General features: G+C 42.8%; 1 protein-coding gene across 2 annotated transcripts in view; it reads right to left on the bottom strand.

Moving 5' to 3' along the window:
• The window catches only part of AP3S1 (adaptor related protein complex 3 subunit sigma 1), a 96592-nt gene extending 85475 nt beyond the window's left edge, over positions 1-11117 (bottom strand). Inside the window, exon 1 of one of the 2 annotated variants that reach the window (XM_077290650.1) lies at positions 10835-11117. In XM_077290650.1, the coding sequence (XP_077146765.1) occupies positions 10835-10903 (69 nt within the window). In that variant the 5' untranslated portion in view covers positions 10904-11117. The remainder of the gene's footprint in view (positions 1-10834) is intronic. The other variant, XM_077290660.1, reaches the window with a different exon arrangement.
• Positions 11118-18247: the final 7130 nt, after the last annotated feature.

Below are 18247 nucleotides of genomic sequence, written 5' to 3'. Positions count from 1 at the left end.
GAATGTGGTTTTGAGTACCTTGAGGGGTGCAGTTTTTAGAATGGTGTCACTTTGGGGTATTTTCTGTCATATAGACCCCTCAAAGTCACTTCAAGTGTGAGGTGGTTCGTAAAAAAAATGGTTTTGCAAATTTTGTTGCAAAAATGAGAAATCGCTGGTCAACTTTTAACCCTTATAACTCCCTAACAAAAAAAAATTATGTTTCCAAAATTGTGCTGATGTAAAGCTGACATGTGGGAAATGTTGTTTATTAACTATATTATGTGATATAACTCTCTAATTTAAGGGCATAAAAAGGAAAAATTTGAAAATTGCAAAATTTTCATAATTTTCGACAAATTTCTGTTTTTTTCACAAATAAATGCAAGTCATATCGAAGAAGTTTTACCACTATCATAAAGTACAATATGTCACGAGAAAACAATGTCAGAATCACCAGGATCCGTTGAAGCGTTTCAGAGTTATGACCTCATAAAGTGACAGTGGTCAGAATTGTAAAAATTGGCCCTGTCACTTAGGTGAAAACAGGCTTCGGGGTGAAGGGGTTAAACATTTATTGTGGACAGAGCACATATGTAACCCCCACACAAAAACGCAATGTAAACAAACATGACAAAAACCGCAGTGTTTTTACTGGCAAGAGAGCAGGCTTCGGCTGCTAAAAAAAAATAATAATTGCAGCAAAAATTGCTGTATATGAACATAGGCTAAATGAGTTTTTATTATTTCAGATAAGACTGAGAAAAAAAAATATGGTATACTCTAAGATAAAAAATGATGTGCAGGTACAGGCAATTAAAGGGGCTGTCTAGTAGTAGCCTAACAACCATTGACGGCTGCCCCCGGGGAGTAGGTCCCGCCAGCCCCATGTGCATTCACGCAGCAGCTACTGTACCCATTGTGAAGCAGTATGTAAGAACAGATCCAGGCATCTTATCAGGCTGATGATATAGATTCCACTCCTCCACAACATCATATTGCCAGACTGTACCAGTCAGGTACAGGGCATCTATCTTTTATCATGTATATCACATTGGTTAGTACAATCTTTTATGGCAGGCTCAGATGCTGAAAGCGCAACACGCACTTACACCATGACAAAAAAGAAGAAAAAAAAAAAAAAAGACTTGGCACTAGCCTGGATCCCATTGACGTCTATTATCCAATGATGATTTCATTCTCTGATCAGGTTGCGCTACCTTATTCCATGAGAAGGTGCTGAACCGTTGAGAAAGTATCGAGGGTGAAGAATTTCCAGCGGCATTCCCCAAATATGGCGAAAACGCTTCATTACCTCATATTAAAATCCAGGTCACAAACATTTTTTCTCCTTTCCTGTAACCTGGCTTTTAATAAGAAATAACACAGAAGAGCTTTCACCATATTTGGGGAGTGCCGTTGGCAATTCTTCATCCTCGATATGAATGCACTTACACTCTAAGGCCATGTTCACACGTAGCGCAAATGTTGCATTTTTTGTGCAGGAAATCTTTTGGGTTTAACAGCTCAAGCAAAGGAGAGTTCAAGAAAAATCATGCCCACTGTGGATTTACGGACGCTGGTGAACACTGCATTTTTTTTTTTTTTTTTTAACCTGCAGGATTTAATGAAAAGCAAAAAAAAAAATAAAAAATGCCCTTACATTTTAAAGTGCAGAATTAAAGCATTTCCATACAAAAAAAAGCCACTTCAACCAAAAAACACACATCAAATAAAGGTGAAAATGCAATCAGAGAAGTTTCTTATTTTGTTGAGGACATTTAGAAAAAACATGCGGATAACAAGAAGATCCCATAAAAAACAATATATGTAAAAAAGACCTTGAGTTAAAGCCATGGTCATAAAATGTGTTTGCATTGCATTTTTTTTGTAATGTAACTATAAGGCCCTGTACACACACTCAGTATTTGATGAGTTTTTTACCTCAGTATTTGCAATTGGTCTCCTCAGAGAGGAAGAGGACCAGAACTCTAGTGCCACCTATTGGAAGTAGCAATCCTAAAATTAAACGATACTTCTTGATTACCTCAGTATTTGTAAGCCAAAACCAGGAGTTGAACAATGAGAGAAAACGTATAATAGAAACACGTCACCACTTCTGTATTTATCACCCACTCCTGGTTTTGGGTTACAAATTCTGAGGTAAAAAAAAAAACCTCACCAAATACTCAATGTGTGCACGTGACGCAACAGCTTCCACTTTTCAGAAAGTTCTTTCTCCAAGACTTTGGATTTTCTGAGGTGAGAGTAGTCACAATAGAGCAGAGCAAAAAAAGAAGTTGCTGCTGTGTCAACGTTACATCAGTGGAAGCTGCTGAATGATCGGCAGGAGCGGTCTGTGAGCACTCTGTCAGCAGAGCCACAACAGGCGGAGCGTTAACTGCAGACCTGTAGCTTTTAGTGATGTGTCGATCGCGAACGACCCGACACAAAGAGCCGGCTCCCTGCTGTGAATGATGGGAGCTGGAACGCCAGCAACAGCCACTGAATTCTCTGAATGGCTCTCACTAGGCGTAAAATCCCGAACTTCGGCAGGCGGAACTCTACCCACTTGAGCAAAACTCCACCCACTCAATTTAATTGGTTACTAGCAAGTGGGTGGAGTTTCTGCAGTAGGTGTGCGGGGTTTGGGACACCTGAACACGTACTCAATAGGGATCCATGTAGGATCCAAAAAGAGCCGGACCGGACCACACATTGAACACTTAGGCTATGTGCACACTTCCGGAAATTTCCGCGGCAATTCTGTAACTCCCTGCCGCAGGTATAACGCATGCAGAATTGGCATGTGTAATCCCGCTAAAACACTAGCGTTTAGCAAGCGTAATTAGCTTTCAGAATGCTAACGTTTTCCAAGCGATCTGTAGCATCGCTTGGAAAACTGATTGACAGGTTGGTCACACTTGTCAAACAGTGTTTGACAAGTGTGACCAACTTTTTAATATTGATGCTGCCTATGCAGCATCAATAGTAAAAAGATATGTTAAAAATAATTAAAAACACTAAATAAATCGTGATATTCTCACCTTCCGGTGGCCCAAGCAGCCTTCCCGCTCCTCGCGATGCTCCCGGCAGCTCCCGTTCCCAGTAATGCCTCGTGGCAATGACCCCAGATGACGTAGCAGTCTCGCGAGACCGCTGCGTCATCTGGGGTCATTGCCGCGAGACATTACTGGGAACGGGAGCATCGCGAAGAGCGGGAAGGCTGCGGGGGCCGTCGGAAGGTGAGAATATCACGATTTTTTATTTTAATTCTTTTTGTTTTTTTAACAGGTATATGGTTCCCAGGGCCTGGAGGAGAGTCTCCTCTCCTCCAACCTGGGTACCAACCGCACATGATCCGCTTACTTCCCGCATGGTGTGCATAGCCACATGCGGAACGTAAGCGGATCAATGCACTCCTATGTGTGCGGAATCCCCGCGATTCCACACAAAGAATGAACATGCTGCGTTTTTTTTGCGGAAAAAAACGCAACATGTGCATAAAAAATGCGGAATGCATTAAAAATGATGGGAAGCTTATGTAAGCGTTTTTTTAGCGGAAAACGGCTGAAAAAACGCTAAAAATCCTGAACGTGTGCACATAGCCTTACACTTTTCAATAATGACCACAAGGAGGTGCTGGTGGAAAACACAGGAGGGAAGAATCGCATGGACGGACGTGTTACACCAGTGACGTCCTACTACAGGGCCACACTGGGATCAGTGAGCAGGTTGGAAAGACCATTGTGTCACAATGTTAGTAAAGGTGACGGCATGGCGAGGGGCCGGATCTTATACACCTGCGGTAATGGGGCGGAATGAGAAACTTCATTCAATGATTAAGAAGTGCCCCAAATACTATTGTCCATTTGTAGTGCCATACAGCGAATATCTAATATTATACACCAAGTATTGAGTGCATTTACTGAACATACATTTCATTACGCCAACATTTCGGATTTTATTTCATTGGCTGTAAGCCATAATGACCAACATTAACAAATAAACACTTGAAATAGAGTCATTACAGAGTGATCTAATATATGAGTTTCACTAATTGTATTGAAGAACTGAAATAAATTAACTTTTTGATGATATTCTAATTTTGTGAGAAGCACTTTTATGTGTCCATTAGAATTGGTGCAGATTTCAGGGAAGAATCTGCACCAATAGACAATGAAAAATCGGACACGAGAAAGAAACATTCATTGTGAAGAGAGAAAGTGGGGCATGGTCATGATGTCCACCACCACTCCAAACGACCAGGTCCACCCTGCAGTTCTGGGGAATGTGCACCTATTATCCTGTTACCAGATATGCCGGCCCACATCTTGTAAATTGGACACTCTTTGAGGCAATGTGCACATGACATCTTTTAATCTCAGGCGAACCCGACAAGTTTTTCCAGCAGAAGACACTTCAGAATACTTTGGCCTTTTTTCTGAAGTGTCTCCTATGCTGCTTTTTCTTCAGTCATTTCCTGGAGGTTTTTATAACGGTTTTTACCGCTGTCTGTTATTTGAAGGACTTTCCCATGGTTATTGCAAAATCTATTTTACTGTCATTTTCCGGCTTTTTTTTTTTTTTCATTCCATTGAATAATGAAGAAACCACTAGCTATTTCTTTAAACAAAAATGATAGCAAAAGGCTTCAACAGACGTCCAGTTACCTCCTGGGTGTGTAAAACGACAGGAGAATTAACAGCTCACTGTTTTAACAGTGTTTTCAGAAACCTGAGGTGATTAAAAAACATTTGAAAGCCTGAACAATAGTACACCAAATTACTGCTCCGAAAACTCAGCAAAAAACTCTGTGTGCACATAGGCTAAAGGAGCAAAAAGAAAAAAGTGTGTTCATTATGGAATTAAAGCAAATTCAGCTCCTAATGAACAAGTATGTGTGAGCCTTGCCTTTAATACCTTACTAATAAGACCCCTTACATTTTAGTGAAGCTTCTCTATAATTATACAAGGCAACCTTTCATCCGTATACCATGGATAGGAGAGTAAATGAGGCACAATCGCTGCTCTTCACTGATCAAGAGACTACAGATTCATCATGTGCTTTAGTGAGTCGCCATTGTTAGGGGCATTCACGGCCCCCTCCTTATGTAACGCAGCCTTTGTTGCTGGCCAGCCGTCACTAAATCACATTACATGGGGTCATGTGAGAGACAGCAGGCAGGCCGAGGCCCCTCGTTGTCATCCAGATACACAAATGAGTCAATGTCACTTTACTGGTGAAAATGTTCTGTGAATACATAGAAATGCATTGATGTGTCACTGCAGAAAACCAGAGCAGGCAGCGCTTCCCTGGAGGAGACAACATGAAGCAAGAAGTATTAATAATTTGGGAGAAAATCCCCTATTATAGGGGTTTTCTAGTTCCTTTTCCTTAGGCTCTAGCTTATTTAACAATAAAAAAAAATGAAACTCTACTTTACTCACCCTCCCCGGGTCCAGTCTCTGCCGCTTCTCCCAGTGTCTATTATCAGCAGAGCTGCCGTCAAGTCGACAGCACTGCAGCCGATCAGTAAACTCATCGATTCTGCAAAAGTAGACGCCACAAGCCACTTAACTTACCGATTGTCTGCAGCACTGTAGACATGACGTCAGCACTGCAGACAATAACAGACACAGGGAGCAGTAGCGGAGACTCGGTGCTGGACCAGGGGAGGGTGACTGAAGAACAGTTTGTGACATGGGAGCATAAAAAAAAACAGAAGAGCTTTTGGATATGTCTAGAGTTTTGTTATGTGGATTTTGAAGTGGATCTGCTTCGTAATTTGCAAGAAAGAGTTTTTGAAGAGTACTTGAAGCAGTTTGTTTAGTATATTTCAGAATGAAAACCCCACAATAACCCCTTAACGACCGCCGATACGCAATAAAACGGTGGTCATTAAAGGGCCTTATTGCCTCTGCGGCGGCCATTAATTCCCCTACGTGCCAGCTATACACAACAACCGAGACCCTGTGTCATCGGCCCTGATAGGTTTTGAAGCGGATACAGGCAAATTGACCCCTTAAATACCGCTGTCAATCGCGACAGAGGTATTTAATTAGTCGCAAGGGGGAAACAAGACCCCCTTTGTAACCATAGGACCCCCGTGATGATAATCGTGAATGACGATGGTTACCATAGTACCATGAGATCACGTGATGACCCCAGGTTACGGTGACCTGTGAGCTCCAGCTATACGCCAGGAGTCCCAGGCTGTGTCAGTGAGACACTGACAGGCTGATGCATTGCAGTGTACGAGACCAGAAATCAAAATAAAAGACATGTCCCATGGTGGGACTAAGTAGAAGTGTGAAAAAAGTGAAATAAAATATGTAAATAAAAATTTTTTAAAAAAATAAAAAAGTCACGAAAAGCTGTTTTGCAACTCACAACACAGTGTAAAACGCTGTCAAACTGCTACGGTACGCTATTTATTCCGTATGGCAAACGCCAGGAAAAATAAACACGCCAAAAATTTCATTTTTTCATCATACAGACACGAAAAAGTTAATAAAAAAAGATCAAAAAGTCAAATGTGGAAAAAAAAAAAAAAGTATAAATGAAAATGCAAAACCGTCCAGCAAAAAACAAGTCTTAGGGTATGTGCACACGTTGCGGATTCTGCTGCGGATTTTTCCGCAGCGGATTTGGAAAATCCGCAGTGCTAAACCGCAGCGGTTTTCACTGCGGATTTTCCTGCGGTTTCTAATGCGGATTCCTCTGCGGGTTTTCAACAGCACTTTCCTATTGGTGCATGTTGAAAACCGCTGCGGAATCCGCAGAAAGAAGTGACATGCTCCTTTTTTTCCGCAGCAATTCCGCACGGATTTTTCCGCATCGTGGGCACAGCGGTTTTTCTTTTCCATAGGGTAACATTGTACTGTACCCCGCATGGAAAACTGCTGCGGATCCGCAACGTCAAATCCGCTGCGGATCCGCAGCAAAAACCGCAACGTGTGCACGAAGCCTTAATATTGCTCATTCAGCAAAAAAAATTTAAAAAGTTACAGCTGTCAGAATAGGACGATGTAAAAACCAATTTATTTTTGTAAAATATGGTTTTAGTCTGTAAAAAAACAATATAAATCAGGTATCGCTGTAATCATATCGACCTGATGAAAAAATCAGCCTTATCACTTTTACTGCATGGTGAACGGCATTAAAAAAAAAAAAAAAAAAAAAAAAACAGAATTGCTGGGTTTTGTTCAGTATCTGAAAAATCTGAATTAAAAAAAAAATGTTATATACCCAATAATGGTATATAAAAAAAAAAAATCTCCAACTCGTCCAGCAAAAAAAAAAAAAAAAAGCCCTCATACAGCTTTGTTCACCAAAAAAATGAAAAAGGTTTCAGATCTCAGAATATGGCAACAAAAAAAATACTTTTTATAAAAAAAAAATTTTTACTATGTGATATTAGCAAAGCATTAAAAAAAACCTAAACAAATCTGGTATCGCTGTAATAGCACCGACCCGAAGAATAAATCCACCCGATCACTTATACCGCATAAAAATAACAAGAACTATTCTTATACTGCTGTCCATTTGTTCATTCTACCTCCCAAAAATCTGAATAAGGCTCGGCTCACATAAATCCGGCGCTCTCCACTGAGCGCTTACGTCGTGGCTTAAGTGTAAATTCCTCAAAAGACAAAACCCCGGATGGATTCACTCACTTATGAGATAGGTTGAGTCACTTTGGACTGGTCTCTGTTCCTGCGGCATCCCATCATTTTAGGCATCTTTTTAGCGCACAAGTGTAGGCGAACACAGATCTGTGCACACCTAAAAAGATGGATACCATCTATGCCAAACGAAGTACGAAGTGTCTCCATCTGCCTCACGGTGGGTGGTTCCGTTGGGCGTTTCGTCTGACTCGCGTTTTTGTGGGATTAACACGGAAATTCAGACACAAGTGCTCAGCATAGAAAACAAGAATGTGATTCCAGCCTTATACTGAAAGCGATCGAAAGAAATTACTATGAACCCCAAAATGTTATCAATAAAAACTAATTTATCCTGCACAAAATGGGCCCCCACTCAGGTCCGTTATCTGTCACTGGAACTATAGGGGGTTCTTCTGTTACTGGTAGAACAAAGACTCTGGAAAAGCGACATGGCTACTGCCCCTTCAAATAAAATCCAGTGAATTCTGCACTCCAAATCCAAATGCTCTTCTCCTTCTGAGCCCCACTGTGCATAAACCGCAGCGAGCAGCCACATGTTTGGCATTAATGTAATGGAGAGAAGGCACTTAATTTACAGCTGCGTATCGCCAGAGGCACAAGCTGGGCACAATGTATGTGGGCTTTACACTGTATGGGGACACAATGTATGGACACTAGACTGACAGATTTGCAATTTTCCAAAAAAAAAGCCTGGTGTGGATGTTACAAAATAATCACTGCAGCCGTAGATGAATTCATTGATAGGTGGAGTTTCTACAATCGGGTCACTGTTGGAGTTCTTCTGCTGTCCTGGCACCTTCGGGGCTCCGCAAATGTCTCCCGTAAACTATTCTAGCAAAATCTGTGCTCCAATCGCCTAACAGTAATTTCTGATGACATATGGGGCATCACCGCATTCAGGAGAAGTAGTGTAAAAAATTATGGGGCGTAGTTTCACCTATTAACTCTTGTGTACCTGACAAACATGCAGCAAATATGAAAATTACATTCTTACCCTTAACTTGTCATTTCCACGTCTCAATTATATAAAATTCTGTGATAAAATTCTGTGAGGAACCTATGGGTTCCAAATACTCACTACATCCCTAGATGAAATCCTTAGGCAGTGAAGTTTCCAATATGGGGCCACCTGGGTGGTTCTGGCACCTCAAGGGTTCGGCTAATGGAGCCCACAATCTATTCAAATGATATCTGCATTCTAAAAGCCAAGTAGCGCCCCCTCCCATCCGATCCCTGCCGTGTGCTCAAACAGAAGTGTACAACCACATGTGTGGTACTGCTGCATTCAGGAGAAGTTGCACAACACATTGGGTTCCAATTTCTCCCATTAACACTGGTGTAAATTATAAATTCGGTGCCAAAACAGTATTTTAGTGTAAAAAAAAATTTTTTTGTTCTCGCATCTAAAACGTTATAAAAATTTTGTGAATCACATGTAGGTTAAAAAATGATCAGTACACCCCTATAAGAATTACTTGAGGGGTCATTTCCAAAATAGGGTCACTTGTGGGGGGGTTTCCACTGTTTAAGCACGGCAGGGACTCTCCAAACACAACATGGCGTCCGCCCTCGATTCCAACAGTTTTTGTGTTCAAAAAGTCAAACAGTGCTCCTTACCTTCCGAGCCCTGCCGTGCGCCAAAGAGTAGTTTTCCCCCCCACATATGGGTTATTGACGTACTCATGAGAAATTGCACAACAAATTTTGAGGTCCATTTTCTCCTGTTACCATTGTGACAATAAAAAAAATTGGGAGCCAAAAGTACATTTTTATGGGGAAAAAAGTGATATTTTTTTTTAATTTTCATGGCTGAAAATAAATTTACGAGAGTGAATGGAGCAGGCTCAGGGATGGAGCTTATACAATAGCCAGACAATGCCAGCTGTGTAATACATCTGGCATCTGCCTCCTATAGCGCTCATCGCTGTCGTTAAAAGGGAACTTATCTCATATGGGACAAACCTGGTAACAAGACCAAAAGCTGATATACAGCATTCTAGTAAATGGTCTTTTTCTTGTCTTTCAGGTCGGGTTGGGCGCACATATAGAGCATTATAGAATGCTGTGTATCAGCCCTGAAAGGTGGAGGCTGTATCTCATACCGGCCAAACCTGGTGACAGGCTCCCTTTAACCATTTAGATGCCAGTGTCCATCATTGACGGTGGCAATTAAATGGAATGGTTGCCGAAGCTACATGGCACCCTTCATCCCCTCTGCACCTGCAACAAGTGAATAGCCCCCATGGATTTTCATGGCATAGCAGCCTACTGGAGGCCCCCAATACAACCATCTTGGTCCTCTTATGAAGACCGGCCTAGGGCTCGTTTTCATGGAATGTAATTTTCACTACACAGAACAAGAGATTAACAATCACAAGTTCAATACACTAAAAAAAAAAAAAAATTAGTATAAAATTATTAAAATATATAAAGCATATTTGGCATCGCCGTGTCTGTAAAGGTCTGATAAATGTATAACATTATTCAAATCATACGCTAAATGCCAAAATGAAGAAACAATTGAAACATCACAAAAAAATAAAAGGAGTGGGGAAGGCGTGATAAGTACTACAAATGGTGTCAATAAAACCATCAGCTCGACACAAAATACAGCTCCTCGCTCCGCACCATCCACAAAAAATGGCGAGAAACCGATTATTATTTTTTTTTTATAAATATTGAGAATGTTTTTAACCACTAGAATGTAAATATCCCTGATCGGGACACCAAGCCTGAGACTCCTACTCCAGGTCCGCTTCACCGCACACCGGCCGCCAGACAGAACCCAACATTCACTAGTGGAATTATTCTTCACGACACCTGGAATCTTCCCCCATTATATGGGAATGTGAATGGAGGCACTGATGACTGCAGCTCGCCCCACAGAAACACAAGAACTGGGTCTGGGGGGGGAATGAAAGCCCAAAAATAGAAGATCGCCCGGACCCGAATAACACAAGCTGCTGGGACCTGTGGTCCCCACCCCAGTACAGAGCCCTGACCCCAGTACAGAGCCCTGACCCCAGTACAGAGCCCTGACCCCAGTACAGAGCCCTGACCCCAGTACAGAGCCCTGACCCCAGTACAGAGCCCTGACCCCAGTACAGAGCCCTGACCCCAGTACAGAGCCCTGACCCCAGCAGGTGCCGGTGACGTCACTCACGTAGTGCTGGTAGAACTTGCACAGCCGGGGCTTGCCGTGGTTATTGAAGATGAGAATGGCTTTAATCATGATGGCGCCGGAATGTGACGTGCCCGCAGCAGACGCGCAGGCGGCCGGGATGTCGCCGCAGGACGGGTCCTAGATCTCCGATCGCCACCCGCTTCTCCAGCGCTCCACGTTACAATTCACGAGCCCGTTCCAGACATCTACACCAGCCACTTCCCGGGACACGTCACTCTAGTCATGTGACTGCGAGGCTAGCCAATCAGCGTGTTACTGGCACTGCGGGCAGAGCAGCATGGCCGCATCAGCTTCATGACGTCATCGAGAGAGCGACAGCCTTGGAAGTCTAACCGGCGATGTGATAACGATGAGGGGCCGGCTTGTGGGGTTACTGTGAGGGGGTCCTGCTCCAGCCCACACAGTACTGAGGGGATTGGATAGGGCTGCTGAAGCTTTGTACCGATAGCCGCCATGGAGACGGAATATGAGTAAGGCTGTGTGCACACGGGGGGTTTTAACCCCTTCACCCCAAAGCCTGTTTTCACCTAAGTGACACGGCCAATTTTTACAATTCTGACCACTGTCACTTTATGAGGTCATAACTCTGAAACGCTTCAACGGATCCTGGTGATTCTGAGATTGTTTTCTCGTGACATATTGTACTTTATGATAGTGGTAAAACTTCTTCGATATGACTTGCATTTATTTGTGAAAAAAACAGAAATTTGTCGAAAATTATGAAAATTTAGCAATTTTCAAATTTTTCGTTTTTATGCCCTTAAATTAGAGAGTTATATCACATAATATAGTTAATAAACAACATTTCCCACATGTCTGCTTCACATCAGCACAATTTTGGAAACATAATTTTTTTTTGTTAGGGAGTTATAAGGGTTAAAAGTTGACCAGCGATTTCTCATTTTTGCAACAAAATTTGCAAAACCATTTTTTTTACGGACCACCTCACACTTGAAGTGACTTTGAGGGGTCTATATGACAGAAAATGTCCAAAAGTGACACCATTCTAAAAACTGCACCCCTCAAGGTACTCTAAACCACATTCAAAAAGTTTATTAACCCTTCAGGTGCTTCACAGGAATTTTTGGAATGTTTAAAAAAAATTGAACATTTAACTTTTTTTTCACAAAATTTTTACTTCAGATCCAATTTGTTTTATTTTACCAAGGGTAACAGGAGAAATTGGACCAAAAAAGTCGTTGTACAATTTGTCCTGAGTACGCCGATACCCCACATGTTGGGGTAAACCATTGATTGGGCACATGGCAGAGCTCGGAAGGGAAGGAGCGCCATTTGACTTTTCAATGCAAGATTTGCTGGAATTGAGATCGGAGCCCATGTCGCGATTGGAGAGCCCCTGACGTGCCTAAACAGTGGAAACCCCCACAAGTGACACCATTTTGGAAAGTAGACCCTCTAAGGAACTAATCTAGATGTGTGGTGAGCACTTTGAACCTCCAAGTGCTTCACAGAAGTTTATAATGTAGAGCCGTAAAAAAAATTAATATTAATTTTCACAAAAAATGATCTTTTTGCCCCAAATTTTTTATTTTCCCAAGGGTAGCAGGATAAATTGGACCCCAAAAGTTGTTGTGCAATTTGTCCTGAGTACGCTGATACCCCATATGTGGGGGTAAACCACTGTTTGGGCGCATGGCAGAGCTCGGAAGGGAAGGAGCGCCATTTGACTTTTCAATGCAAAATTGGCTGGAATTGAGATCGGAACCCATGTCGTGTTTGGAGAGCCCCTGACGTGCCTAAACAGTGGAAACACCCACAAGTGACACCATTTTGGAAAGAAGACCCCCTAAGGAACTTATCTAGATGTGTGGTGAGCACTTTGAACCTCCAAGTGCTTCACAGAAGTTTATAATGTAGAGCCGTAAAAAAAAAATTAATATTAATTTTCACAAAAAATGATCTTTTTGCCCCAAATTTTTTATTTTCCCAAGGGTAGCAGGATAAATTGGATGCCAAAAGTTGTTGTGCAATTTGTCCTGAGTACGCTGATACTTCATATATGGGGATAAACCACTGTTTGGGCGCATGGCAGAGCTCGGAAGGGAAGGAGCGCCGTTTGAAATGCAGACTTAGATGGATTGGTCTGCAGGTGTCATGTTGCATTTGCAGAGCCCCTGATGTACCTAAACAGTAGAAACCCCCCACAAGTGACCCCATATTGGAAACTAGACCCCCCACGGAACTTATCTAGATGTGTTGTGAGAACTTTGAACCCCCAAGTGCTTCACTACAGTTTATAACGCAGAGCCGCGAAAATAAAAAATATATTTTTTTCCACGAAAATTATATTTTAGCCCCCATGTTTTTATTTTTCCAAGGATAAGGCTGGTTTCACACTTGCGTTTTTTTTAAAAACGCATGTGTGAAAAAACGCATGTAATCGCGGTAAAACGCATGCGTTTTTTTAGACGCATGCGTTTTTATAGAAAAACACAAGAAAACAAGAAAAAACCAAAAAACCCTAACCCTACCCCTAACCCTACCCCTACCCCTAACCTGAAATACGTGGCACTGAAATACGTGGCACTGAAATACGTTTATATACGTATATACGTATATAAGTGCCACGATATTTCAGTGGCCACGTATATAAGTGCCACGTATATAAGTGCCACGTATTTAAGTGCCACGTATTTAAGTGCCACGTATTTAAGTGCCACGTATTTAAGTGCCACGTATTTAAGTGCCACGTATTTAAGTGCCACGTATTTAAGTGCCACGTATTTCACGTAAATGCCACGATATTTCAGTGCCACGTATTTCACTGAAATACCGTGGCACTTAAATACGTGGCACTGAAATATCGTGGCACTGAAATATCGTGGCACTGAAATAACGTGGCACTGAAATACGTGGCACTGAAATACGTGGCACTGAAATACGTGGCACTGAAATACGTGGCACTATGACTGTCAGAAAATGTTCATTAAACGGTTAGGGATGAGTTTAGGGGTAGGGTTAGGGTTTGGATCCCTTTATCACCTTGATGGTGGTGGGTGACTTTTCAGTGTGTTCTGTTTTTTTTCTATAAAAACGCATGCGTTTTTAACGCAAACAAACGCGTTGAGATCGGACGCCATGTCGCGTTTGGAGAGCCCCTGATGTGCCTAAACAGTGAAAACTCCCCAATTCTAACTGAAACCCTAACCCCAACCCTAACCCTAGTCCTAACCCTAGCGCTACTTTCACACTAGCGTTTTTTTGCATACGTCGCAATGCGTCGTTTTGGCGAAAAAACGCATCCTGCAAAGTCATCTGCAGGATGCGTTTTTTCCCCATAGACTAACATTAGCGACGTATTGACACACGTCGCAAGCGTCGTGCGACGGTTGCGTCGTGTTGTGGCGGACAGCCGGCAGCAACAAACGTTACATGTAACTTTTTTTGTGCTGACGGTCCACCATTTCCGACCGCGCATACGCGGCTGGAACTCCGCCCCCACCTCCCCGCACCTCACAATGGGGCAGCGGATGCGTGGAAAAACAGCATCCGCTGCCCCCGTTGTGCGGCGCTTGCACAGTATGCGTCGGTATGTCGGGCCGACGCAGCGCGACGGCCCCGTACCGACGCTAGTGTGAAAGTAGCCTAACGGGAAAATGGAAATAAATATATTTTTTAAAATGTTATTATTTTTCCTAACTAAGGGGGTGATGAAGGGGGATTTGATTTACTTATATAGCGTTTTTTGGGCGGATTTTTATGATTGGCAGCCGTCACACACTAAAAGACGCTTTTTATTGCAAACAATAGTTTTTGCATCACCACATTTTGAGAGCTATAATTTTTCCATATTTTGGTCCACAGAGTCATGTGAGATCTTGTTTTTTGCGGGACGAGTTGACGTTTTTGCTGGTACCATTTTCGGGTACATGACATTTTTTGATCGCTTTTTATTCCGATTTTTGGGAGGCGGAATGAACAAAAACCAGCAATTCCTGAAATTCTTTTAGGGGGGGCGTTTATACCGTTCTGCGCTTGGTAAAAAGGATAAAGCAGTTTTATTCTTCGGGTCAGTACGATTACAGCGATACCTCATTTATATAATTTTTTTATGTTTTGGCGCTTTTACACAATAAAAACTATTTTATATAAAAAAATAATTGTTTTTGCATCGCTTTATTCTGAGAGCTATAACTTTTTTATTTTTCTGCTGATGATGCTGTATGGCGGCTTTTTTTTTGCGGGACAAGATGACGTTTTCAGCGGTACCATGGTTATTTATATCCGTCTTTTTGATCGCGTGTTATTCCACTTTTTGTTTGGCGGTATGAGAATAAAGCGTTGTTTTTTGCCTCGGTTTTTTTTTTTTTTTTTTACGGTGTTCACTGAAGGGGTTAACTAGTGATATAGTTTTATAGGTGGGGTTGTTACGGACGCGGCGATACTAAATATGTGTACTTTTATTGTGTGGTGTTTTTTTTATTTAGATAAAGAAATGTATTTATGGGAATATATTTATTTTTTTTTTCTTTATTTAGGAATTTATTTTTTTTTTTTTTTTTTACACATTTGGAAAAATTTTTTTTTTACTTTTTTACTTTGTCCCAGGAGGGGACATCACAGATCGGTGATCAGACAGTGTGCACAGCACTCGGTCTGATCACCGATGTGACAGGCACGTAACAGAGGCTTGCCGGCGCCTGCTATGAGGATTCTCAGCAGACGCCGGCAAGCAGGGTCATCTTATGACCCGGAAGGAGTCCCGCGGCCATCTTGGATCCGGGGACTCCTTCCAGGTCACCGGAGCAGTGCGATCTCATCGCGCTGCTCCGGTGGGAGAGCGCAGGGAGCCCCCGTCCCTGCGCGATCCCCCTCTATGCCGCTGTCACTATTGACAGCGGCATCAGAGGGGTTAAATGCCCGCGATCGGCGACAGCGCCGATCGTGGGCATTGCTGCGGGGTGTCAGCTGTCATATACAGCTGACACCCGCACCCGATCACCGCGGCGCTCAGCGTGAGACCGCGGTGATCGGGGCGCCGTACTAGTACTGCGGCTGGCACTAATGCAGTGCCGGCAGCGCCGTACTAGTACGGCGCATGTCACGAAGGGGTTAAGCATAAACCTCCTCAGGGACTGCTCCGTTATTGGAAGGTGTTTTTCTTTTCCTGAAGCGTTCTTTGCTGTGTTTTGGGTGGTCATTACTTTGCACCAGGTTCCTTCAGAATCCGCTTATATGCGCTTTTTCTTTCTCAGGCCATGTGCACACGTTCAGGATTTTTCACGTTTTTTTTCGCTATAAAAACGCGAAAAAAACGCTTACATATGCCTCCTATTATTTACAGTGTATTCCACATTTTTTGTGCAAATGTTGCATTTTTTTCCGCGAAAAAATCGCATCGCGGAAAAAAAAGCAACATGTTCATTATATTTGCGGAATTGCGGGGATTCCGCACACCTAGGAGTCCATTGATCTGCTTACTTCCCGCACGGGGCTGTGCACACCATGCGGGAAGTAAGCAGATTATGTGCGGTTGGTACCCAGGGTGGAGGAGAGGAGACTCTCCTCCACGCACTGGGCGCCATATAATTGGTAAAAAATAAACAATTAAAATAAAAAATAGTCCTATACTCACCCTCTGATGGCCCCCGGAGTGTTCCCGCCTCTCCGGTGCATGCTGCCGCTTCCGTTCCTTTAGATGGTCTGTGTGAAGGACCTGCGATGACGTCGCGGTCTTGTGATTGGTCGCGTGACCGCTCACGCGACCAATCACAAGCCGCGACGTCATCGAAGGTCCTTCACACAGACCATCTATAGGAACGGACGCCGCCGTGGAGATCGGCTGTCTGCAGGTGAGTATAACTTTTTTTTTTTATTATTTTTAAACATTCTATCTTTTACTATTGATGCTGCATAAGCAGCATCTATAATAAAAAGTTGGTCACACTTGTCAAACACTATGTTTGACAAGTGTGACCAACCTGTCAGTCAGTTTTCCAAGCGATGCTACAGATCGCTTGGAAAACTTTAGCATTCTGCAAGCTAATTACGCTTGCAGAATGCTAAAAAAACGCGAAAAAAACGGAAAAAAAACGCAAAAAAAAAAATGCGGATTTCTTGCAGAAAATTTCCGGTTTTCTTCAGGAACATACCCTCAAGGTGTTTTACAAAACCAAAGAAAAAAACTATACTGTGAGCTTTTAAGCTGCTTTTGATGAGGATTGGAGCCAATCTGTTGCTGCAAAAAAGCCTAAACTCAATCACATAGTAACATAGTTATTAATAATAATTTTATTTATATAGCGCCAACATATTCCGCAGCGCTTTACAAATTATAGAGGGGACTTGTACAGACAATAGACATTACAGCATAACAGAAATCACAGTTCAAAACAGATACCAGGAGGAATGAGGGCCCTGCTCGCAAGCTTACAAACTATGAGGAAAAGGGGAGACACGAGAGGTGGATGGTAACAATTGCTTTAGTTATTTGGACCAGCCATAGTGTAAGGATCGGGTGTTCATGTAAAGCTGCATGAACCAGTTAACTGCCTAAGTATGTAGCAGTACAGACACAGAGGGCTATTAACTGCATAAAGTGTATGAGAACATGATGCGAGGAACCTGATTATGTTTTTTTTTTTTTTATGATAGGCCACACGAGGATCATTAGGTTAATGCATTGAGGCAGTAGGCCAATCTGAACAAATGAGTTTTTAGGGCACGCTTAAAACTGTGGGGATTGGGGATTAATCGTATTAACCTGGGTAGTGCATTCCAAAGAATCGGCGCAGCACGTGTAAAGTGTTGGAGACGGGAGTGGGAGGTACTGATTATTGAGGATGCTAATCTGAGGTCATTAGCGGAGCGGAGGGCATGGGTAGGGTGGTAGACTGAGACCAGAGAGGAGATGTAGGGTGGTGCTGAGCCATGGAGTGCTTTGTGGATGAGGGTAGTAGTTTTGTACTGGATTCTGGAGTGGATGGGTAGCCAGTGTAATGACTGGCACAAGGTAGAGGCATCGGTGTAACGGTTTGTGAGGAATATGATCCTGGCTGCAGCATTCAGGACAGATTGGAGCGGGGAGAGTTTGGTAAGAGGGAGGCTGATTAGTAGAGAGTTACAATAGTCCAGACGGGAATGAATAAGTGAAACAGTAAGAGTTTTTGCAGAGTCGAAAGTAAGAAAAGGGCGAATTCTAGAAATGTTTTTGAGATGCAGATAAGAGCAAGCCAGTGATCGGATGTGGGGGGTGAATGGAAGCTCGGAATCAAGGATGACCCCAAGGCAGCGGGCATGTTGCTTTGGAATAATGGTGGAACCGCACACGGAGATGGCAATGTCAGGCAAAGGTAGATTAGTAGAGGGAGAGAACACGAGGAGTTCAGTTTTTGACAGGTTCAGTTTCAGATAGAGGGAGGACATGATGTT

Source organism: Ranitomeya variabilis, chromosome 1, assembly GCF_051348905.1.
Source record: "Ranitomeya variabilis isolate aRanVar5 chromosome 1, aRanVar5.hap1, whole genome shotgun sequence".
NCBI classification, from domain to species: Eukaryota; Metazoa; Chordata; class Amphibia; order Anura; family Dendrobatidae; genus Ranitomeya; species Ranitomeya variabilis.
Note: the sequence above shows the minus strand (reverse complement) of the source record. Positions and strands in the feature narration are given on the sequence as shown.